Genomic DNA, 27,013 nt, shown 5'->3' with positions numbered 1-27,013 from the left:
TTCGTCTAAACAACCCCTATACATACCCAAAAATAAAGAAAATCGTACAATACATTTTCGAGCAATCCCAAAAAAATCATGATTATGAAGGAGAATGGTAGGGGTGGAGGGAAATTAGGGACATCGTAATGGTCCCAGGGTTGATTTAAGGGAGGGTCTCTCGAAGATCTTAAGTCGTTATCTATAACCGTTTGGTGTCTGGGTGACATCAATTCTTAGAACCTGCAATTTTATTTCGTACAAAGTTACTTATCCGGGTCTGCAATCAAATGTAGAAATTAATTTGTTAGTGGAATTGACAATATGAATATTTTATGAACAATAAGAACGTTTTTCTATCACAACGTCTATTTACTTTAGAAAGTAAACTTTTTATTTCATGGTGTTTATAAAAACTATTAAGTCAAAATTGTTGAATCAAAATTCGAGTTGTTGATTTTACTTACTCTGAAAAAAATGTTTTGTCAAATTAACAAGACAAGTTTGTAAAAAGGATGTTCTTTCATACAGAATATGGAAAAGTTTTGTCAAATCGGCGGCCAATCTTGTTAAAAGTTTGTGAAAAGGGTGTTTTTCCATATAAAATGCAAGAATAAGTTTTGTCAAATTGGTAAGTAACATCCTTTTGACAAAATATCAACAAAATCCATTTGTTCGTTTAACAAAACATTTTTTTCAGAGTACAGATCAAGATCAAGTTGTAGTACCGATTGCATTTCTATGATACAAAATTGTAGGTTTTCTTTTGAAATTTGTATCCCAAAGCTAATTTAATCTCCTACGATTTTATTTTTTTCGGATATTAGTCGTCAAATAGTCAATAATTTGAAAAAAGTAATTATTACAAAATAGCGAAATATTATTGTTGATTGAATTGGTAATTAAAATTGTGATAGAAAACCGGCGTGCAATTTAATGTATTTGAAGCCACCACTTCGAAAGTCTTTCAAGGAGGTTTCCTGAATTTAAGGGACAAAAATAATAGTTCTTCGATAGCTTTCATCTCGGTATCATCCAAAATACTTCGAATTGACTTGTTAAATTTTTGTGGTTTGCTTTTAGATAGATTATCTATCGATTTAAGCAATAATTGATTTTTTTTTTGAATTTGTGATTCAGGAAACCCCCTTATAATCAATATTCCTGATTATAATTTTATCGAAATCCTTAATTTCGAAATTTATTACGATGGTAATTTTTATTATTTTATTGGTAAAATCAACAGTTCTGCTTATTGAAATTAAAAATATCGGTATTGTAGAAAAAACTATAATTTTTTCTGTGCTTTTTTGCCATATTGGTACGTTTTTGTACCTGAAACTTTGCAACTCCCTTAGTTAATATTTAAAAACAAAAAGAAGTCTGAAATTCTGGGTAAAGCATCTCATTGCCGGATGTTTTATCAAGACGCATCTGGTTTGGATATTTCTCACTATTTTTCACAGTATTTTAAATGGTGTTAGTTAGCATTGGTCACCTATTTTATTTTTACGCCTGATTTATTCCCAATTTACCCTTTCAATCCCAAGAATTGAATATATCCCTTAAGAAAAAAAAATCCTTCGTTCTGGTATCTTCTTAAAGTTCCACCACAAATTATTCCGTTCACGTTTGGGGATGAAGCTTCAAATCCGGGCGATAGTCATGCTGTTCATTGCACAGTCACTAAAGGTGATGTCCCTATTGACATCAGGTGGTCACTCAATGGACAGCCACTTGTGAATTCTGAGAATGGTGTAACCATTTTCCGAATGTCTCCCCGATTGAGTTCACTGAGTATTGACAATGTTAAGGACATCCATAGAGGTGTATTTAAATGTACAGCCTCAAATGCAGCTGGGACAACGGATTATGCAACAGAATTGATTGTCAATGGTATTTTATTGCAATTAAGTTTGGTGTGGATTTAACTAAATTAGTATTCCTTTTACTGTCTCTCTCTCTTACTCTTTCTCTCCTCCTCTTTTTCGGGCAACTGTTGCAAATTAAAATCCTTCAGTGCCACCACAAATTCTACCATTTGCCTTTGGGGATGAACCATCGAATCTGGGCGAGAGTATTGGGGTGCAGTGTATGGTGACAAAGGGAGATTTACCCGTGGAGATTCGTTGGATGCACAACAGTGAAGCAATAATGTCGGGTCGGGATTCATTTACTGTATCCAGACTTAATCCACGCACCAGCTATCTAAATATTGAATCTCTCAGTGGTATTCATAGGGGTGTTTATTCGTGTGAGGCGAGAAATGTGGCTGGATTGGTGGAGAATTCAGCACAGCTTCGTGTTAATGGTACAATTTTGCGAATTGTTAGGAAAATTGGATGTTTTTACTTTTATTACTTCATTTTTGTTATATAACTCCCTTTTATTTATGCAAATGTAGGGATTATTGAGCTTTCTCGTAATTTTACAAAGTGTCAAGTGCAAATTTCATTCACTTTTTTGCACTTCATGACACAATTTTTTTATGCAGGAAACATAAAGTATTTGACTTTCTAAATAGAAAATGCAATGAGAGGTTTAGTAAATTCATTGAATTTCAAGTCTGAATAAGGATTCCAAAGAGTTGATAGACAAAATTCCATCTAATTTCGTATTTTTGAATAATTTTGCAAAATGGGATAATTTGAAACGATTTGCAATTTGAAGTTTTGAGATTTGTTCACTGTTTTAGATGTTTGAAAGAAAGAAAAAACTACAAAGAAAAGCTGTTCTTTTCTTTCTAACTCTTCCTTTTGTTCTATTTGGTAGTCTACTTTTTATTTTAGTGATATTAGTCCATCAAAAAGAGTAAGAAAATTTCAAATGTTCCAAAATAGAAATGGTTCTAAATTACCTAATTTTACCCTGTTTAAAAAATCGTAATGGAAATGTGACAATTTCTCATTCATATTTTGCAATTTTCATTTTGTTTTTGAAAAGGAATTTTGATTTTATTTTGAACCGAAATAATTAAGTTTTTTCGGTTCGTGTCAAAATCTCGAAAGGCAAAATCCGAAAACCAAAATCTTGAATGGGTCGAAAATCCGAAAAGCCAAAGTCCCGAATGGGTCAAGATCTCGAGTGGATCGTAGTCCCTTTGAGTCGAAATCCCGAAAAGCCAAAATCGCAAAAGGGTTTAAATCTCGAAAATACAAAATCTCGAATGGGTCGAAATTCCGAATGAATCGAAATCCTTTTAACTGAAAATGCCAAGTTTGGTGATAACTTCTTAATGTTCCGTTTGTGAAGATTAATTAATTTATTTTAGACATTTACAATTCATGATAGATAGATAGATAGATAGATAGATAGATAGATGGATAAATTTATTCATCAACAATGCTTTCGAAGTACAGTTTCGTTTCACTGAGATCCCGTGCAATTTTTAGCGTCCACCGCCGTCTTAGCGTTAGTGACCAACCTCCAGAGCAAAACGGTGGAAAAGCTCTTTCCCAGGTTGTATGTGCCAGTCATTTAAACACAATGTTTGAACTTTTTTCTGAATACACAAAATTCCAAGGAAAAAGAGAGAAAAAAAAACAAAAACAGAAGATTTTGCTCTGTTGAAACTGCACTGCTTTGCAGCATTGTGAGAGGTTGAAAATGGCTAGCTCTTACTGAGCTGTAAGCCATTTGGGATAAGGTTCCATGATAAAAAGAGAAGCGAGATGAACATTAATCTTGAATGGAAGAATCGACAAGTCTGGACAAAGTTTTCCGCGAAATTATTTGCGTTTTATTTATATATCAATTCGTATTGTTACGAATTTGGGTAGCGGAGCCCCCACCTCAATAATAATAGCACTCTGGCGGACTGAGTACCCCAAAAACCCTGTAAGGACGATTGGGTCACCGGTGACCCAGAAATGAAATTTTTCCTACGATCTTCTAAAGCTATGCTTTGCTCTAAAAAGCCAGATAAAGTGATTTTTCTGACCTCTGATTTTTGAAGTTCTCGTCCTTAAAGGGTTAAAGTGATGAAGAAACTCATCCACGGTCTCCATTGTGTAAAAGCATCGTGGTTTTCCGTACCAATATTGTCTAATTAAGTTCTAATTTGGGTAGAATACCCTAGATTCCAATGCTTAAACGGCTTTAGGTGTAGTTAGTGTATGATGTAGCTTCAGTATCTTCGATGAAAAGTTCTAAAAATGACTTCAAGAATAGATCTCCTAAACTCTGACAGTTTCATTGCAATGTGGACATTATCTCTCTTTAGTGGCAGGCATTGAGGCATCTCCAAAAGTCTTCTAAGTCCACTGGTAAAAATAAAAGGTACAAATTTCAAATTGATCATTTTGCAAAGGATAGCTGCAGATAGATGCCTAGGATAGCTACAAATAAGCATAGGACCAATGGTTGCCAAAGCTTCTTATTGCGCTTTTCCGCGCATCACTTAGTTGATGTTTTTTTTTGTATAGTGTTGAGATCGTCTATTAAACCACTTTATTACAATCCTTCAGGTGAAGGAGGCCTTAGAGAAGCCTCCAGAGATTGTGTGGCCTCTAGGGTTTTGTTTGGGATTGAAGTTGCATAACTTATGGTTTAGCTCATGGTCGAAGACTGCTTTATTGATGAAGTATCGCTTATTCACAGCTAACCCTGGCAGCTCTTACAGGAGTCCTGCCTAGACTGTTCAGTAATCCGCTACTTACTGACTCCCCATCTTCGGTAGCGTGAGTAAAGTCCCGGGGACTCACCATTAACTGAGATTGGTACCATAGGCCGAAAATCACACCTAGATCATAAAGGGGTATTTTTAAGCTCCTCTCTTTGTCTATCCTTTCTAAAAACGCATACGCATTCCCCTCCTGCAGTAAGGGTTTAAGCGTAAAGATGATATCCAAGCGAATATACTGGAATTTTCGCCTTAAACAGGTATTTGTGGCTATGATGAACCCAAGGAACCCAATGCCATATTGTGGAAATGGTAGGATCTATCCTGAATACTTCACTGCATTTACCAATTTCAGAAACAAATTCGTAAAAATATATCATTTGGAATTTAGGTTTAATGAGATATACTGCATTATTTGTATACGACTACGACCCATTCGACATTTTGGCTTTCCGAATTTTGACCCATTCGATTTTTCGACTGGGAGCCAAAGTTTCGTCTAGTAATTTAAATTGGAAAACAACAGATTAAATCTTATTTTTAATTAAGATTTTGAATTTTGTTTTAATTTTTAAACGATAAATGATGAAGATTTTAGTGCGAACAAGTCTAAATTGATATTTAGACTCTTTTTTTTGCATTTGTCTTTTAAATTTGATTTTAGTTTTTGGTTTAAGACCTTGCACATTTAATTTTGGGAAATTCGAATTTTAAACAATTTTTAAAGTATTATGAAAGATTTTATAATCATGTAAGGTAAAGTACCCTTACTCGACCGGGTTCCTCTATTCGACCGGTGGGTCGATTTTTTAATATTTGATGGTGAATTTCATCAATTTCTATGAATTTGTCACTGATTCGTATTATTTAAAGAATAATTAACCTATTAATGTTAGATCATACACAAAATATTATAGCAAATATAATTAAATTGAATAAATAAATCTACCGGTCGAATAGAGGAACCGGTCGAATAAAGGGTACTTTACCTTAGGGGAAAGTGCTCTCCCTTTGAACGTTCATGCCTTCGAATAATGTGAGTTTTCTTTTAGTTTTCCTAAGAGACTTACGCATTTCTATTAAATATTAGTTAACTTATCATCAATTGTTGATAATTCCGTGATAATTTAGTGTAAATCTGTTACGGAAAACAAAATAAATTCACATTATTCGAAGGCATGAACGTTCGAAGGGAGAGCACTTTCCCCTAAGGTCTCTTATCGAAGCGAATCTATAATAATTTCGGCAAAATTAAAAAAAAAACTTTAAATCAATTATTTCGACTTTTGAACTTTGCATTATTCAGACTTTAATTTGGAATACTCTCCTTGTATTTTCCTCTCACCATCTCAGTGATAGTGAGAAGTTCTCTTTTTGGCAGCAGAAACTATTTTATTGTATCTGACTATTGGTTTTTGTGTTTTCTTTCTTCCTGATCCACTATCCCTTCGTAGTCAAGCCCTATATCAATCCTTTCGCTTTCGACGGAGAAGCCAATTCTGGGGATAGTGTTCAGTTAACGTGTCATGTGTCCAAAGGGGACTTGCCATTGAGAATCTCTTGGTTGTTTCGCGAAATGCCAATACTGAGTCACTTGGGTGTGATGGTGACAAAGATTGGTGATAGATCCAGTTTTCTCACGGTTCCGGCTGTCAATGGGGACAACAGCGGAAAGTACACCTGCACAGCCAGCAATTCAGCTGGAACCTACAATCATTCCACGATGCTCAATGTTAATGGTTTGCTTGATGTTATTGCCTTATCTTAAGACATTTTCTTTTTTTCTCTTCTTTCCCTTTTATTTTTCATTTCCTAAAGTTGCTCCCCAAATCATGCCATTTGCCTTTGGGGACGATCCTTCAAATTATGGCGATAGTACGGCTGTTCAGTGCATGGTGATTAAGGGTGACGCACCCCTTGATATACAGTGGTATCTCAATAATGAGACAATTACAAATGGAAAATTTGGAATTTCCATTATAAAGATGTCAACCAAATTGAGTTCGTTGAGCATCGATTCAATCAATGATAGACATCGTGGCAATTTCTCATGTCTTGTGTCTAATAAGGCTGGGAGAACATTTCACATGGCAGAACTCAAAGTCAACGGTAGAATTTCATCTCTTGATATTCTTTTTTTTCTTCTGTTATTTGCTTTTTGATTGGATGTTCTTACAATTGAATATGTGGAATTTCCTTTGCTCTTTTTTTTCTCATCGTGATTTTTGCTTGAAGTGGCTTGGAAGCATCCCATTTGATATTGTCATGCTTGGGAATATGTGAGAGTACGAAAAAAAAATCATATAAATCTCACACGTAGGACTCCCTCCGTAATCCTATTTGTGAACATTCTAATATATGGGTTATAAAAGAATTGCCAGAGAAACATTTTGGATTAAATTAATCTTTTGCAAAATGTGAATATATATGTAGGAAAGAACCCTCGTGAGGAGACTTTAATTATCTTGTAGTTGTACAAATCCCTGCAGTTTGCACAACTTTGCGGGGTGGGACTTTAACTTTCTCAAAATGAAATAACTCCTCAATTCACTATGTTGGAAACTCCTCTTGCATTCACTTGAGCAATTTGTTATCAGGCCAAAACCATAAATCAGAATGAGGAAGAGAGCAATGGAATTGCATGTACTATGATGTGGGAGAGGGAGAATAAGTATGAAATGGACTTTGTTGATTTTCATGTTGATTCACTTTTCCCAAACTATCCACCACATCCAAAAACCATCAAAATTCTCTGTGTGAGAAGTTCCACCACAAATTCTACCCTTCTCCTTTGGGGATGAACCGGCCAATTCGGGCGACAGTGCCGGAGTGACGTGCATCGTGACCAAGGGTGACTCCCCCATAAATATTTCATGGAAATTCAATGATGAATACCTCAACAGTGGAGATGCACTAAATGTTATTGTAAATCGCATTTCGGCTAAATCCAGCTCACTAACTATTGATAATGTCAATGGGGAGCATCGTGGTGTTTACAAGTGTCTGGCCATGAATGGTGCTGGAAGAGCTGAATATTCAGCTGTATTTGATGTAAACGGTAATCACCAAAGAGTACCAAACCTATATAAACAGATAAATTGCATATCCTAGCGTGTTTAGTATGCACTAGAAGTTTGTTACTCAATTGAGGACAAAATTACACGATTGTCAGTGAAAGTTTTGATAACGTTTTAGCGTTATTGAAAGCATGAATCAAAGGCTTACCTCAGGCTGACAACTCAGCAAATAACTATTTGTATACGTTAGCGAAACTTGAAAGGCAATTTTCCGAGTTAATTAGTCTTTGAAATATACATAGATTTATTTGAACCAATAGCAATTAGTAATAGTTATGATTAGGCTAAATATTCCAAATCCAAACATTGATCATTTAGAAGTTTTGTGGAAACTCACAAAATATATTTCCAATACATTCAGGGGAAAGTGCCTATGCTTCGTACGATCTCAAGCCTAGTAATGACTCAATTTTTCCTATGTTTCTCTATAAAAACTAGAGAAAAGTGCCCAGTTTTTGAAATATGAGTACGATGAGCCATATTTATTAAGAAACATAAGAAAAATGTTGACATCACGAAGCTTGAGATCATACCAAGCTAGGCACTATCCCCTAATGCTACAAGTTCAAAGGGTATTCGAACCCGGGACGGGACCCTTGAACTATACAGCGAGTGCTCTATTATTTTATCCATTCCGTTTCTATAAAAACAATTTTAATTCCCAAAAACTTAAAACAGTAAAAGACCAAAAGTTATAATTTTTATTCCATTCAATTTACTATGACGTAAAAGGATTCGATCCCGGAACATTCGGAACAAATTGATTAATTGAAAATCGGTAGAATTAAAGGTAAGATGGTATTATTTAAAATCATGTATATTTTGGAATTTTAAATATTTTTTTACTACTTCAGATGGTCAAAGAGAAAAAAACACGAATATCACTTTTCTGTCAGTCCATCCGAATCCTTGATATTTTGGTTTAAATACAAAATTTATATAATTTCACGAATTTGATTTAAGATAACTGAATGGCGTCCCCCAATTTCAGCTCTAAATCGAATTTGCATGCATTCTGAATTAGCTCTCGTTAAGAATCTCACCTACATAAGCCGGTTGGGATTATCTGTTCCTTTTTTGTTATTTTTTTCCTTTTATCATCTAAAACTGTTAGAAATCTCAAAGTTCCAAATTATACATGATTCCAAATTACTCCATCCTACCCTACCTTGTAAAAAAATACACCTGAATTTTTAATAAACAATCGTGAACTCATGTAACAAATACTATCTAAGAATTTATTTGGTAAAAAACTAATTTACTTAATGGAATTCGAAAAAGTCAGCGTTCCAAGTTACTTTTTCGAAAATTAAGAATATTTGAATATTCACAAAAGAGTATTGCGCTGGTGTTCTTTCATTGGTAAGAAAGACTCTTTGTTCACTAAAGTGTAACGAAATCTTAAATTGAGTCAGAATTGCTGCTGATTTCGAAAAGGTTTCTTACGTGATCGAATTTTTTTTTTGTTATTCATGGAATTTAGATTTTCAAGTTTAGATTTTCTGCGTTTAAGATTTTTATTATTACAATATGCAGATTATTCGGATATAATCAAGGATTTAATTTAGAAAGGTCATTGGTTTTTCGAAATTTCAAATCCAAAAAACAAAAACACCAATACGTGTGACAATTTCGAAAATTACTTTTAAAATATTGTTATAATGTAAAATCCATCGATTTAGCATTGGTGTTAAATATTTTAAATATTCAAACAACGGCGTCACTTTTGACTTTTGAATGACAGTTTATTTTCGATTAGTTGCTTGAGCATCCAAAAAAGTGTTCAAAATTTCCAGTGTTGTGCTCACAGTCTGAGTTTAATTCTCCAAAATTTGGTCTCTGCTGAGAGACCAATAACTTCGAAAACTGGGGATTTTTAACAATGAGGCAGGAATATTATGGGTCTCATGACACTTATGAGATATTTCGAAATTCAAAAAAAAAAAAAATATTTCAGTCACCAAGCGAACGAAACGAGAATTAAACCCCACGTTCATTAATAGCCTTTCGGATTTTAGAGCTTTTTTAGTTGAGGTATATAACTGATGCGAAGGTATATCTGTAGAAGCCATGCAAGGCTCCTAAATGCCGGAACAACATGAGGGGTAGCCCGTGTTCATGCTCCACAAACAGTCCTACTAAAACAAGAGACCTTACACATTCGTATCCAACTGCTCCCCCAGATTGAACAGTTACCGTTAAACTCAAATACAACATATTAGAGAACTTCCTTACAAACTCGTTGGAAGTTCGAAAATTTAAACCAACGATTAACACAAAACCATCATGGAAAGCACATTTATTTTAATCATATTGAAATTCAAATAGGTTAAAATTCCAAAAAGCCAAAATCCCGAAGACCCAAAATTTCGAATCCTTGCGTTGAGTAATAACCTTCCCGATTTGAGAGCTCTATCTAGTTGAGGTTTTTGCGGTTATATGTTTAAGTTCGAAAATTAAACCGAAAAGGACATATATTTTAATGAATTTGAAATTACAACGTTATTCTATTCTGAAATTCCACAAAGCTACACAAAAAATCACTTTTTGCAGCAAGCTTTTACGCAATGTTGTGGTTGTTGTTGACTATTAAAATGTCAAGAACATCGAAAATTCGAAATAGATGGATAGGCGGGTCGATATTCAAATAGGTTTGCCTTGGCTTTGGAGTGGCTTTATTTCTTTGAAATATTATTACTGAACAGAGCTAAAATGTCTTTCCTTGACTTTCGAAACCGATCTTCGTATTTTCTCTTGGGCAAACTCCAACTACGAACGCTTGGAATATATCTTTGATTTTCAGATTAAGATTTTGAAAATATATTTCCATAATAGACAATTGTTAATAACAAATTTGAACATTTTCTTAATAGCTGAAATCTCCGATTTCGCATTTGAAAATTGCCTTTCGATATTAAATTGAGTTATTTCACATTGTGTCTTATTCAGTAAGTTCAAATTATAATTTTGCATTTTGAAAAATGACTTGGAAAATTAATTTTTGGATTTGTAAGCATCTGGTTCATTTCACAATTTGACTTATGTGTAATTTATCCTCACAATAAAATGGGGGAGCGAAGAAATATTTTGTTGAATTTCCTTTTATTGAAGGGTTTCTTTTCTGTTATTTTTCTTCTGATTTTTATCCCAATACTCCTCCAACAGTTCTGCCCAACATCCATCCATTCTCATTCGATGGGGAAGCAAATTCGGGGGATAGCATTCAATTGACTTGCCACGTGTCCAAGGGTGATTTACCACTGGTGATTAAATGGACGCACAATGGGAAACCCATTTATTCTCATTCGGGTATCCTGGCCAATAAAATTGGTGATCGTATTAGTTTACTGACAATATCCTCGGTAGAGGCTCAACATTCGGGCATCTTTACATGTGTTGCTTCGAATGTGGCGGGAAAAGTGAACTTTTCCGCTGAATTGTTCGTGAATGGTTTGTAAATTGATGATTTTCTTTTGGTGTCTTTTTTTTCTCTTCTGCACCTGTTAAAGTCCTTCCACACATAAGTCCCTTCACCTTCGATGAGGATGTTTTCAATGGGGATTCGGTTCAGGTGACGTGTCATGTCACAAAAGGGGATAAACCGCTGAATATTTCGTGGAAATTCAAGAAGGAGGAATTGAGACCTAGTTTAGGGATCAATACGATAAATCTGGGGGATAAGACAAGCATGCTTATCATATCGTCAGTGTCTGCTGGGCATATGGGGGAGTATTCGTGTCTGGCAGAGAATGGGGCTGGTGTTGTTGAACACAGTGCTCAACTAAATGTTCACGGTTTGCCATCGTTTTTATTTATTATTCTTATTATTATTTTAATCATCTTTCACCCTGAAACATTTTATATTTATTAATTTAACTTTGGTGCTTTTGTTTGTTGTCTTTTGCATAAGTTCCACCCCATATCAATCCCTTCTCCTACGAGGATGACGTCAATCCTGGGGATTCTGTTGATTTTCTGTGTCAGGTGTCCAAGGGGGATCGTCCGGTAAAGATATCGTGGAATTTTCATGGGTTGTCTGAGATGAAGGATTTGGAGATACGTACAAAGAGGATTTCTGAGAGGTCCTCTTTGTTGTCAATCAAAGTTGTTACACCGGATCACAGTGGAAATTATACGTGTACTGCATCAAATGCAGCAGCAACGACTAGCTACACAGCAACACTCACAGTCAATGGTATTCTCCTCAAGATTCAAGCTCATTTGCCTTTCTCTCGCTCTCTCTCTTGATGCTTTTGAGTGAAAAGCTGATGCATCATTTAACCAAATTAACAATTAACACTTCAACTCACCCTCAAACCCCTTAATTGTATGTGTAATATCATAAACTAAATTTAGCTCTTGCCTTTTGAAGGGTTCCTCTTGTCCAGAAGGTAATTTGTAGTAGATTGTTTCAACAGAACACACATCTGCATTTAATCTATATTAAGCAGCTCTTGATAATATCGTAATATAATTATATGGCAAATTCTGTTGGGTTAAGTGAGATAGACTTGTTGAACTTGATAGTAGCTTTCGGCAGGATTTGTGAACTTTAAAATTTCCAATGAGTAAATACTATAAAAACAATATATTTTTTTTTTAATATTTTGTCCGAAAACTTAAAAATAATTCGAAATCAGAAATTTTTATTTTTGATATTCAACTTTCGAAATTTATAAGACCAAGCTTACTCAATAATTTTAAAGGATATTTTTCTACGGTATGTTTTTTTTCAAATTTGTTATATTTGAATTTCAAAAGTCTGAAATCTTCGAAAACCAAACAACATTTTCGAAAAATAAATGTGTCAAAAATAAATACCTGTCAATACTTATGTTTTTCTCACACAAATCTTCATTTTTTATCGCAAAATGATTTGGAAGAACCACAAAATTAAGAATATTTTATGTATTATGATAATTATGATAGCTCATCACAATTTTTTTTTGGTTTTTCGAAATCATTTTCTGACGAAAATTTCAACGAGGCCATAAGTATAGACAGACTGTAAGTAATACTGCGGGCCTATCACTTTAAAGTAATTACAAAAATATATTTAAAATAATATACAACTAGGACTAGGAAGGTTATTAATGCACCTTTTTCTAATATAAATTATTTGAAAGGTCTATTTTAAAAATTGTGCTTATTTCCACACAAAACAAAGAAGCAAATTTTTGTTTATAAAATTAAAGTTACGTTCAAGGATAGTCCTGAAATGGACATACCATAAAAAAACAGTTGAACGATATTTTATTATGATCAAAAGTAAAATTCAAAAAACGGAAATTTCGAATTTTTAAATTCATTTTCAATTTAAACATTGAAAAAAAAAATAAAGCTTCTGAAATTCAACTCTTTCTACGTACTAAAAATGAAAAGTAGAAAAATATGTACTTAATGCCCCAAGATCAGTTTTCGTACGTCGAAACATAATTTCGAAAGTACATTTTGAGCCCAAACAGAAGTAGATTTTGATTCTCCAATAGTGTCTTGGATAAAAGGTAAATGGAAGTCTATTTTCACAAAATGTCGTTGAAGTTCGAAGAATTCAAATTTAATTTCGAATTTTCATACTAAATATTCGAACAAGGTGGGGAAAATTTATCAAATATCACACTAAAAGGCTAGCAGAAGAGTTATTCAGTGATTATGGAGTGATTAAATACTGGGGCAAGAACAGTAAACGTTGTTGTTCTGTTTTTTTCCTTACACAATGTGAAGACCGTCACATTTTGACACTTGAGCACTTTGAAATTCGAACAGGATGTAACTTCAGCCACCTTGATAAAGTATTAAGAAGTCAGAAAGTCTCTTTTTTGGGTCTTCAAACAGATTTTCGAATTTTTCGAGATCTACTTCTGTACGGAAAGTTTGAATTTTTATTTTTCGGAATTAGTAACTGAACTTTGGTTTTCCAATTCAAGTTTGAAACGCAATAACAATTTAATTAAATTTATTTAAAGTTAAAATGAAATGTCGCAAATAATGTAACATTGAAGATGAGATTACGTGTGACAAAATGAAATTTCGTAACTGCGTTTCGAATTTTAATTTTCCGGAAATAGCAACTTAAGTCTGATTGTTCAAGTTTGACGTCTAATAATAATGTACTTAAGCTTGTTTTAAAAGTGTCTTAGAGTTTTTAGGTTTTCTCACTTTTATGAGGTTTTAATTTAAACAGAATCTGCAAATTCGCATTGTGTAAAGAACTAAATTTTCGAAAATGCCTTTGAAAGTTTATTTGCAAAAAGCCTTTACAATTTTGAAGTTTTCAGTTCAATTTTGTGTGCTTTTTAAACAAACCACATTCATAAGATATCAGACTTTAAAAATTTAATTCCGAATGTCGAATTTGAAAATATGTTCGAAAGTTTTTTTTAAATCAGTTTTTTTTCCTGGAATTGAAATCCTTTAAGCAAAAAAACTAAAATGATTTTTTAAACTGAAAAGGCAAAGATTCGAACTTTAGTAAACATTTGCGAAAGTAGCATTTGAAAAGAATTTCAAGACATTCACATGATACAAACTTTTGATTTTAGAAATACACTATAGGGGAAGTGCTTATAATTTTGGACAGTCTGCTTATAAGCATCGAAGTTCCAAGTTTGAAGTGCGATATTTTCTATACTAATTGACATTTCTTGTTACTCTCTTTTCAGAAGGGTTGTTTAGAAACTTAGCAAGCTATTTATCGACCTATTTTTATTAAAATTAGTTTTAATACGTTTAAAAATGAATTGATATGTAGAGGTGACTTTGGCTCTTATTTTGGACAACTTGTTTATTAATTTGTCCAACTTGGCTGTAAATTTGGACAGCTAATCCGCCTCAATAGGGTGCCCATTGTTCTTCATTTCATGAACCAATCTTACCAAGTCCTCTTCCTGTTCATGTAAGGGAAACGTAGAATGTCACAGAAGCCCGGAAACTTTCCATATCATTCATTAAAGTGAGTTGACTTCGATACTCCAAGTACGTGCAGATTCGCTCATTCCCTGACCTTTCCGGGAGCCTTTCAGGACATTTCTCGCTACATCTCTTTCGTAGAGATGATGCTCCTTTGTTTCTCCAGGCATTTGTCCAACCTAGTCATCACAAAAGCTAAAACTTCACGAAATTTCGTGAGAAAAACACCTGTCCAAAATAAGAATCATCACCTCACTGGTGAATGTCTTAAAAAATTTCCCATTTTTCACACGAAAAATCTAATTCACAAGGCAAATCTCACTTCAGGTCAAATGTACAAATCATCAGTAACGTGAATCAACACAATATTCAATGAATATTCAATAATATCACTCAAAAACAGCGAACAAACTTTGTTAGTACTTCACCAAAACTAAATAAGACTGAAGTAAGCCACGAAGTTCTGTCATATTTCTCGTAAGCAATTGCTCACACTGAATTTTCAACAAAGCAATTTCAACTCAAATCATATTCAAAATTTAACGTATTTAGTGTCAAAATCTTCCAAAAAGAACAAATATTTAGATAGAATTCATTTTTCATCAAATATTGGAATAAAAATCCATCATTTTAATCAATTTATTTTTAGTGTCCAATTTTAGCCTCAAAGTGTCCAAATTTAGAAACTGTCCAAAATTATGAGCACTTACCCTAAATAAACTATTGAAAGTTTTAGCATTTATTTGACGAAGCATGCAAACACAGCAAGAAGTGATTTGTTTGGGGTTTCGGAATCGGCAAAAACTTTCCTATACATATATTTATTTAAAGGGATTTCAATGTAAATATTTTGCAAGAGGTCAGATGGGGGGTGTGTCAATAACAGAGGATGGTCCTTTGCAGTACTTCCCAAAATTGCCCCATTCTCCTTTCCGGAGGAGCCACCTTTTGTGGGTGATCTAGTGACAGTTCAATGTGCTGCTGGATCCGGGGACGTCCCGGACAAGATGACGTGGTTGCTCAATGGGCGGCCAGTGGACAATGTGATGGGTCTGTCGACTCAGCGTCAGGGGAGGAGAGTTAGTGTCCTCACCATTGAGTCAGTTTCTGCTGAACATGCGGGAAATTACACGTGTCTGGTGAAGAATCACGCTGGGATTGTCAATCACACGGCCAATCTGTCGGTTAATGGTTGGACGTTTTTCTCTCTATCCGTGTATACTTCCTTTTATGGCTAATTATGTTCTTATTTGATTGGCTTATTATGTTTTCTCTCTGGCTTATATTTTTTTGCCTTTCTCTACCTCAAATTTCCTTAATACAGTTCCACCCAAAATTGCCCCTTTTGACTTTGGGGATGAGCCATTGAATTACGGGGAACCTGCATCTGTCCAGTGCACAATTCTTGGCGGTGATTTGCCCATTAATGTTACCTGGTTGTTAAACAACAAGACTGTAGAGGTTTTTGCTGATATTTCTGTTGCTAAAATTGGAAAAAGAGTCAATGTTTTGACAATTGAGGCAGTTTCTGGCCATCATGCTGGACATTATTCATGCTTTGCGGAAAATCGTGCAGGAGCTACAAGTTTTTCCGCTCATCTTACTGTCAATGGTACTTTTTTTTTTGATATATATATTTTTTCCATTGCTTTTTTATTTGCCCATCCAGTCCCACCGAAAATCACTCCATTTTCCTTTGGGGATGAGACTATGAATTTTGGAGAACCTGTGTCAGTTCAATGTACAATATCCGGTGGGGATTTGCCCGTAAATGTCACATGGATGTTCAATGGGGAACCTCTGCAATCTTACCTCGAGGTGTTGACTGAGAGTCGAGGTCAGAGGATGCATAATTTAATGATTGACTCGGTGTCAGCAAAGCATTCTGGGAATTATACCTGTGAAGCTGCCAATATTGCCGGAAGAATTAGACATACATCTGTGTTGCGGGTTAATGGTTATTTTCACAGAATTTTTCCTTCTATTTTTATAGAATATTTTATCATTCTATTTTATTTATTTCTGCCTTTGTATTTTTGTTTCCCCTTATTTAAAAGTCCCTCCCAGAATTGTGCCCTTTTCCTTTGGCGATGAACCGGCAAATTTTGGGGATTCAGCAAGTGTTCAGTGCTCCGTGACATCTGGCGATTTTCCAATTCACATCCGATGGTTGTTCAATGGGTTGGCTCTCACGGGGGATTCGGGTGTCTCTACATCCCAAGTGGGCAAACGGTCTAATGCCCTCAATATTGACTTTGTGGAGGCAAGCCATGCTGGCAATTACACCTGTGAAGCTGCTAATGATGCTGCAATTGTGAATTTCACAGTTCAACTAGTTGTTAATGGTTATTTAACTATGATATTTTTTTAGCTGTTTAATTTGCTTTACTCTTCTGAAACATTCTTCTTTTTATTATTTTCTCCCCATTTTCCAAAAAAACTCTTTGAAATAATCAGAGGTCAAATTCTCCAATGTAGCCAGTCAGAAAAGATTTGGTTACTGGTTAATCGTAAATTTAGCCATGGCCAAAACCAATTATCTCGTACAACACACCATTTTGTATTAATCCGAGACACTTTCCCTTTTTTTAAGCAGTGAGGCAAAAATTATCTTTATAAATTAACTCAATTTTGGACTCAGGTATGGGTTTAATACTGATTTTAAACGGTTTGAACATGATTAAATATCTTTAGAACTTCATAAAAAACTTTTAGGAGTACATGTCTATTGACAATCTTTAATAATGTTGCTTGTCTTTTCGCTAATCGTTAACGACAAAACCTTCAACATTTCGATGATTCCTGTGTAATTCTTCTAGATTTGTCCGAAAAATCGTTCTCTGTTGTCGATCGACGTTTTAAAGGAAACCTAATCAAAATGTTAACCCTTTAACGACGAGACACTTTTTACCAGGGGGCAACCACATTCATTTTTCCATACATTTTTACAGAAATAAAATGAACCTAATGAAAAGTTTTTCCCCAAAGAGAATTGACTTATCACTTTGATATATTACGGAATTATGCCATTAGAAGTTGTTCAAAAATATATGATTTATAATCCCCAACAAGAATTACGAGCAAATTGTTTGAATCGAGGTGCAAAATCTGCAAAATATTAACAGGGTAAAGTAAAAAAATAGCTTCACTTTTCATTATGCCCAGCGCACAATAAGTTTTGTTTACTAAACATGTTTTTGACATTTAAATGAGAGTGAGTGAGAACTAGATCTAGTTATCTCGCTCACTCTTATAGAAAATTTTGAAAACATGTTTACAAACAAAAGTTATTGTGCGCTGGGCATTAAACTGGCAACCCTTTACTTTTTACTGACTGAAAATCAACAATAAAAATTAAACTGGTAAACATAAATCAATGATAAGTCTTACATCTAACCTTGGAAAGTCCAACAGAGTCTAATTCGGTGTATTTTGTGCTTCTATGAACGATAGGGACAAAAATAGCCCAAAAATTTAAGTAATTTTTCTGACAATAACAATGAATAATATTTTTCGCTTTAATGAAAAATATTACGTATGAGTATTGTAGTTTTTATTGCCAAAAGGGTTTTGCTTAAAAAAATTTTAGAAGTATAAAAAAATAAATAAAATAAATTTGAGAATTTAAAAATTCGCCATTTTTTATCATAAATATTTACTACATAGCAAATAGCTAGAGACTTGCAAAAAATATTGTAGATTCTTTCAATTTTCTACTTTACAATTATGTACAGACATAAGAAAAAAATAACTTTGGGTAGTCAGGAAAAATTATCTTCTTTATGGGACACCGGTGTTCCAATCGTCCTTAAAGGGTTAAAAATCATTGAATTATTAGAGCATTTTACCAAAACGTTACAGAGCAATTTGTAAGCGATTTATCTATTGATCTCAGATTATTTCTAACTAAGTTATCTTGTGGTCTTTGTCCAAGTTCTGTACTCAAAAGCTTTTATTTATTCAGAAAAGGGGCTTAGTCGAGTAAAAACGAATTAAACATACTCGAATCGATGAAAAATAATTCTTTTTCATAGTAAAATCCTATTAACTCTTTTTAAAATTATTTTTTACTTGTTTTCGTGGTGATTTTAGAAGAGTCGTTGTTCAATTCAATTTAGGATAACTTTGACTCTTTTTGTCCTTAAATTTACGTGAAAACAAGAGTCGAATTTATTGTATAATACCTTTTTTCTATTTCAAAAAAATTAACTTTTCTAGATAATTCGAAAATAAATTAATTTCACTACAGGGTGAGTCAATTGAACTGCAATTTTTGAAAGTGCTGTATTTTCTTTTATTTGAAGATAAATTTATTGGCGTAAACGAGAAAAAATCAAAAAATTGTCAAAATTTGAGAGTCTATTTAGAATTTTGAATAAAACTACCTTTGGAATGGATAATAGCTCTATGTTGATCAATGAATGTATCGCGCGCTGCCCGAAGGTCAGCCTCCGTAATGTTAGCCAATTCAAGACGAAAGGCTGTCTTCAGCGGATCTACATTCTGGTATTTTTTAGTCGTGACATTGGCCAACAAAGTGCCTCTTTTGGAGAAGTCAGGAGAATTGGCATTCGGTGACAGTGGAAGCTAACGAGCGCTCGAAATGTTGAATTTTTAACCAATCTTGTTCAACGAGCAATTTCTGTGATAGTTCCAATCGTTCCAAAACTTGTTGGGTTATCCACTATTTCTAACATATTTCTTTATGTATTCACAGGTTTAGAACTCCTTCTAGGACAATTTCCCGATAACCATTGGTATTAATTTTGACGCCACAGACTCAGGCTAATCCTCGAAAATATTCATCCTGTAAAATTTTGGCAGTAAAGGATTAGGAAAAGGAAATTTAAGCACAGGACCTCTAATTGATGATCCTAAGCCCTCAGTGTATGGAAATTTGGGATAGATCTTTACTGCCAAATTTTACAGGCTAAATATTTTGCAGGATCAGCCTAGGTCTATTTGGGCCCGTACTCTACAGCCATTTTACTTATTAACGAATTGCTCAATTGGGTAATCTTGTCCCTCAGAGTTGCTGAAGACCATGCAAAGCAACTTATTTACCCTATTGACCAGAATTTTTTTTTAATATCGAAATCTTGTCCTTTTTGGAATATACATAGAGAGCTTTATATAGGCCCTTTTAAGATATTTGTTTCATGGTTATTTGTTATATGTGAGTCTCAAGATCTATTGGTCTAGTTGCAGCTATATGACGCGGATTTCGTTCAATTCTCTTCTTTACCTTAAGAACGATAATAATTGGTGATGATGCAATTCGAGATCCAACATAGCGATTTATAATGTTGGCAGTATCCCCGATAAAATTATCGAGGTATCTTTCAAAATTCAGAAGATTTAATCACTTTTAGGTTTTGAAGGGTCCTAAATATAGGTATTTCAACCTTTCCGATCAAATATAGAGCGGTCGCGAAATCGTAAAATGTTTTTGTGAACTTGAAACCAATACAATGAATTAATTTTATGCAAATATTAGTTTGCTATCCCAAATGATTTCAAAGTTACAGCGATCCAAATTTGGTTGCAGTTCAATTGACTCACCCTGTAATTCGACAATGAGAATGATTTTCGTATTTCCCAATAAAATTTGTTATGTGTGTCACCAATGATAAAGAATAATTCAAGTGATATTTTGAAAGATTGTCGGTTTACGTGCCTCCTTAGAGGGTTACACTATAATATCTAACATTTTATTATCGGTTTTTACCATTCTTTAACTAATTCTAAATGATTTAGGTTAGTTGAATATACTTTGAGAATATTTTAGTGAAGCTTGTGAAGCTTCTGAAAATCGCCTACTCCAGGGATTTAAAATATTGATAGGTAGTTTCAAGAGGCTCCCAAAAACTTCAAAATAATATTTCTCTGCAGTTTTTTTTTTACAAAAAATGTATATGTTACTTTTTCTTTGAGTTTGACCATATAAAAGTGCACCAAGTGCAAGTACATAAAATTTCCATGAGATAGCATAGAAGATCACCCTCAAATTGAGCGATAAAGTGGATAAAATACTCCGCACTGAGCTGTGTAGGGCTGACAGAAAAAAAGTTAGCAAATCCATTTACAAAAAAAAATTGTGTTTGCAGTTCCACCGAAAATAGCATCGTTCAGTTTTGGGGATGAAGCTATGAGCTACGGTGACACAGTTTCAATTCAGTGTACTGTTTCCGGTGGTGATTTGCCTGTTAATATTTCATGGTTGCACAATGAGCAACCCCTGGAAGCTTTCTTGGAGATCAACACAGAAGCACGTGGAAGGCGCATAAATGCCCTTACAATAGATAGTGTCTCGGCAAAGCATATTGGAAATTATTCATGTCGGGCTGAAAATCGTGCTGGTGTTGCTATCCATTCGTCCGAGCTCAGAGTTAATGGTTTGTGGTGTATCTTCCTGAGTTATTAATTTCTCTCCTTATTTCCATTTCAACCGCAACTCCATTTTGTGTCCCATACAATACCCAAGCAAAATACATACGGAAATGACATGAGTGAGATGGCTCTAATAAGGTTTCATGCAATTTTCTGGGAAATTTTCCAGTAGAGTTTGAAGATGAGTTTGATGTCCTCATGTTATATGTTTCATAACTGTGAAACATTTTGATCAACTTTACATACTAAATTAACTTTTTTGACGTAGTTTATTCAATATAGAGGTTGACAATTTATTATTCAAAGGATTTTAGACAGAAATTCTGACTTCAATATTATAGATAAATCGTTTGTAATAATATTAATTGACATGACATGAATTAAATTACTTTCAAATATGACTTAATGATTGATTTATGGATAGTTTTATGCAAATACTATGAATTTAATTTAATGTTTTCGAACCACATCAAAAGTATCATTTTGGTTGGGTTCAATCAATTTGGAATTCAAGTTTAATTTGTGGTTCAAATTGAGGCTTTTTTTCATAGGAATTATATTACACAACACAATTTAACTTTGATAATTTTTATTGAAAATTACACCATGTTATTGCAATCGTATCAAAGAGATTATTTGTTTGATATGAAAGTGAGTACTTCCGTTTAAATATTGGTGTTAATTTTACAAATAATTAAATATTTTTTTATTAGTCATATAAACCTATTGGACATACGTACGTACGTAGAACAACGTATATTCGGAATCCTTAATTACTTTATTTTATCTGGTTGGAATATTTTTAAGCACAGTTTATTGCTTTTTGGTTTAAAAATCTTAAAAATTTACTCAAAATCCTTCAAAAAAAATTTAAATCTTGATAAAATTTTACTTTGTTAAAAATCAAGAAAAATACTTGCATTTGAAGGATATTGAAGGTTTTCACACGTAAAGCCCAAAATAGACACAGAGATCGGTTTAGGGATCTGTCCAAAATTTGAGGAATCAGGCTGAGCTTCTAAATTAATGAGGCCTAAACGAGCTTCAGACCTAAAGCCCAAAATAGACACAGGGATCGGCTTAGGGATTAGCCCGAAAAATGAGGATTGGTGTCGATACACTCACGGATCAGCCCATAATTTGGAAGATCAGGCTGATCTTCTAAATTCATGAGGTCTAGTGAAATTATACGGGGATTCGGCGACATCAGCGCCAGTGCTGAGAATAAAAGGCTTCACTTTGGGTGTTTTTGGGTGCTTTTCGAAGTGTCAATTGGGTGAAAAAACATGGAGAGTAATGGTACGCAATATCACAAAATCTTAAAATCCATTAAGATTGGAGTAATGGGACGGTCAGAGTGTTTCTATCTGCGTAAAAAAATCCATTGATATTGCACTTAAGAAATCTTTCAGCAATCAGAGTGTGGATATTCATTGATTTGATTGATTGATTTATTTTTCATCTCTGTTTTTTCCCCACCCCCATGCGGCCATCGCCGTCTTAGCGTCGGTTCCAACCTCCGGGATGAAAACGATGGAAAATCCCTTCATTTATTTAGTAGAAACTAACGAAAAAACGCTAATCTTTGATTCTAAATCCTCAGTTTATGATAGTTTGGGCTGATCCTTTACCGCCAAATTTTACGAGCTGAGTATTCTCTAGGATCAGCCTGTGTCTATTTCCGGCATAAGGGTAAGATGCTGAAGATCTACAAAATGGCGTGGTCGCTATCTTAGTTTAACGTTTCTGTCCGCCATTTTGAATAACTATCATAACCTTAAAACTCGCTCGATTGGGCTGAAATTTTAGTATATTGTAGCTGATGTGAAGACCTTTTCAGAACGTTTCTATATACCGGTCTAGATCAAGCAATCATCTAGATACAGAGACTCAAACTTCATTTACTTTTATATAATTAAAAAAATAAACGAAAAGGTCATTAGTTTATTTATTTTTTCATTTTTACAACAACAAAATTTTAGATTTTCAAATAATATGCTGTTATTAGGAAAAACCTTAGTTTTCTTTTCTTTGTTTGTTAGACCTCATCACCTAACTATTGCGCTATTTTGTGTTGGTGTGAGTAAAAGAAGCACCCCTTTATTCATGGTAGTGCCAATATCCTTAACTTGGAGCCTCTGTATCTAGGCATTCCTTGACCTAGGTCATATTTTATATATGTTCTTAACAGGCCTTGGTATCAACTAAAACATACTAAAATTTCAGCTCAATCGGATGAGATTTTTGTGTTTATAATTATTTAAAATGGCTGATATAAACGTCAAATGAAGATAACGATCACGCCATCTTTTAGATCTCGTGCATTTTATCTTATTTTCCTACTTGAATGATCTTTATTCAAATATTTTCTAAGAAAGTTGTGATAAAATGTATTTTAATAAAAAAATTAACAAAATCGCAATGGATTATTCTAGCCAGATAAATTTCGAATAGATTTAGGCAATTTACTACTCAGAATCCATTTATGGAATTAGACTTTCTCAGATAGCTTTTTTCCAGAGACATTTTCTCTTAAAATACGTATATTTGCATTTTATTGACTATTGTTGACAGTTCAAGTATCCTTTCGATCCCAGCATATTTCATCATATATATCCCGGGTCATATCCCAGCTCAGCGTTTTTATTCTGCCCTGAACCATAAAATTGTAATGGATCACAAAGATCATAATGATCATAATATTTCTCGATTATAATATAGATTCGTCTTTCAGTCAACTCATGCATCATCCATTTTCCTTTATTGTGATTTTTTCTAATACGTTTATATGCTTGAGTATACCTTGGCGAGTAATGTTTAATACACATTATGGATTTTTTCAGAATTTTGTGTTATCAGGAATTTTTAAATATCTTACTACAAAATATTTACAAAATTTAAGTCCAATTCTTAGGATTTTTTGTCTAAGTAGAGAAAGACTTTCAGGCTTCGCACATATTCTGGTTCCGAACACTTCATACTAAGAAATATGGGAAAAAATATGAAGTGTTTGAAGCCAGAGTATGTTCGAAGCCTGGAAGCCTTTTCCTATTATTTCTGTATTACAAAATTTCGTGAAAATTTCAACTCAAATGCAAAGGAAATGTATGTTGGAGTGTTTGGTTATAGATGTGGGATTCACGATACATTGAGTGAAAATTCAATTATTTAGCAATAATTTACAATTGTTGTCGCCTTATGTTCACCCAAAAGTACCACCAAAGATTGCCCCTTTCACCTTTGGGGACGAAGCCATGAATTATGGTGAGACCGTGCAGGCTCAGTGTACAATATCTGGGGGTGATTTACCGGTTAACGTAACATGGTACTACAATGGTCTTCCCCTGGAGACATACCTTGGCGTTTACACTGAAAAGCGTGGTAATCGCATCAATAATCTCATGATTGACTCAGTTGTGGGGAAGCACATGGGTAATTACACCTGTGTGGCTGTCAATAGAGCAGGAATTGTGCAGCATTCAGCGGAATTGCGAGTGAATGGTGCGCAAAAAAAACTCACACTCTTTTTCTTTATGAAGCTATCTTTTTTTTGTGATTATTATTTTATTTCCTGAATTTATTTATTTTTTTGCCATAAGATCTTTTGATAATTGTGCACTTTCAGTTCCACCAAAAATAGCACCATTTGATTTTGGGGAAGAAGCTCAAAATTCTGGTGATTCAGTGTCAGTACAGTGTACTATATCTTCTGGTGATTTACCGATGAACATTTCCTGGCTATTCAATGGTACAAGCATTGATGCTACGTATGGTGTGCGAACGGTTAGATTTGGGAAGAAGGTTAGTCTTCTGACCATTGATGCCGTGAGGGGGATTCATGCGGGGAATTATGTATGTCAGGCATCAAATAGAGCAGCTACTGTGGAGTATTCTGCTCAATTAGTGGTTAATGGTAAATTGTTGTTAACGTCTTTCAAAGCAGATTCTCACTAATTTATTCCTTGGCTTTTCTTCTTCCCTATTTTATTCCCTTTCAATCTCTGCTCACTCGCACTCAATATACCCATCCAAAAGTCCTGCCACGGATCATTCCGTTTGCCTTTGAAAAGGGACCAGCGGTCATGGGGCAGGATTTGACGCTGACATGCTCGGTGCCAGATGGGGATTTGCCCATTGATATTCAGTGGTATTTCAATGGTCATGCTATAATGGACACTGACGATATATCTATGATGAAGGTGGGAAAGAGGACCAATGTACTGAGCATTGAGTCTGTGAGGGCTCAACATGCGGGTGTTTTCATGTGTCAGGCCAAGAATGGAGCCGGAAAAGCGCAACACTCTACTGAATTGAGTGTCTATGGTGATGATAATGAATAGAATCATGATTTTCCGATATATACAATCTTCTCCAATGAATCTCAGTTCAAGATTAATTGTTGGAAATTGCCATTCTGCAGGACTTTCAGCACTGTCAATGAATAACCAAGCAAATTGAAATGGTTTTGCGGTTGGTCTTTGTATAGGAGGATTTATCTTTTGATCAGTTTTAATTAGGATACACGCAATATCAGACAGCAGAAAAGCTTTCAACACCCAGTTTTGGGACAAAGTAATGAGAAAATGCTTTTTACTTTAATGTCTTCAGCTTTTGACTGACATTTTTTTCCTATGTGATTTAAAATTAAGAGTCTTTCATCAAAGAAGATAATCATAATGGGCTTACACCCAGATAAAAGCGATACAAAGATTTAATACTTGATTTTCTGCGAAATCTCTGCCTGAAAATTTGAAGTCATGCTTTAAGAAAAATATGGTGAATTTATCTAGCTGCAACAGATTCTACCCTATGAAAATAGACCACGCCCCTAGTAATACAACGACTTTTGAAATAATAAACGTGAATATTTTATAATTTTCAGAATGATTTCCAAGACTTGTGATAGGTTTTCTAACAATATAAAAAAACGAGAAAACAAAAATATAATCTTAAATTTGTTATGAGTCCTTAACAAGGCGTGACTTAAAATTATCCTTGGATGGGCTTTGTTCAAGGAAATGAGATATTACTTATGGGCAAAATAAGATTGTTTTAGTAGTTCAATATGAAGTTGTCCTATTTAATTTGTAATCTGTTTTTTAAAAGTAGCTTATAGTTCAGCCCACGTTCTGGGATGTGAGTATCTCGGATTAGATTTTCAGTTCGATCTCCGGAATAGTTTCTGTAATAAGTTATATCCATATACAATATGCAAAGTGTTTTTGAAGTCGAAGATATGCCTAGTACGGACCCTGGTTAAAATTCCGAAATCCAACATCAAGAATGAGTTGAAATCCCGAAAAGCCGAAATCCCGAATCAGCCAAAATCCTGAGTGGGTTGAATTTCCGACTAGATCAAAATCCCAAAAAAACAAATATCCCGAATGAACCACAACCCCGAAAAAGTCGAAATTCCGAATGGGCCAAAATCCCGAAAAGCCAAAATCCCGAAAACCAAAACACAGAAATTTTCTGTGCTTTGGGAAATTATTTCACAAATTATCCTCCGTACAATTTCGTCTTTTACAGGAGTTTGATTATTCGCTTTTTTGGATTTCAAGATTGTGACTTTTAGGACTTTCGCCTTTTATGGATTATGGCTTTTCGAAATTTTTACCTATTCGGGATTTTGGCCTTTTCGAGATTTTTAGGCTTTTAGGATTTTAGTTTTTCAGAATTTTGACCCATTTGGTACTTCGTCCTACACAGAATTTTGGCTCATTCGTGACTTTGGCTTTTCGGAACTTTGGGTCATTCGGGAATTTTAGTTTTTCGGGATTTTGGCTTTTCGGGATTTTGGCTATTCGGAATTTCGGTACATTCTTTATTTTGGCCTTCGGGGTTTTGGCTTTTCGTTATCGTGGTTCTCGAGAATTTGGTTTTTCTAGATTTTGGCTTTCAGTATTTTGGCTTTTAGGAATTTTGGCGTTTTGCGATTTTCGGTGTTTTGGCTTTCGGGATTTTGGCTTCTCGAAATTTTGTCGTTCGGAATTTTGGTTTTTCGGTATTCTGGTTTTCGGGATTTTGGCCTTCCGAG

General features: G+C 34.3%; 1 protein-coding gene across 2 annotated transcripts in view; it reads left to right on the top strand.

Annotated features, from left to right (window-relative positions):
• The window catches only part of LOC129809651 (cell adhesion molecule Dscam2), a 171,546-nt gene that overhangs the window by 72,596 nt on the left and 71,937 nt on the right, over window positions 1-27,013 (top strand). Inside the window, exon 19 of one of the 2 annotated variants that reach the window (XM_055859648.1) lies at window positions 11,588-11,872. The exons of the other annotated variant lie outside the window; for it this stretch is intronic. Coding sequence (XP_055715623.1) covers window positions 11,588-11,872 — 285 coding nt within the window. The remainder of the gene's footprint in view (window positions 1-11,587; window positions 11,873-27,013) is intronic. 2 annotated transcript variants of the gene reach the window in all.

Source organism: Phlebotomus papatasi, chromosome 1 (genome assembly GCF_024763615.1).
Source record: "Phlebotomus papatasi isolate M1 chromosome 1, Ppap_2.1, whole genome shotgun sequence".
NCBI lineage: Eukaryota > Metazoa > Arthropoda > Insecta > Diptera > Psychodidae > Phlebotomus > Phlebotomus papatasi.
This window is presented reverse-complemented; position numbering and strand designations above follow the sequence as displayed.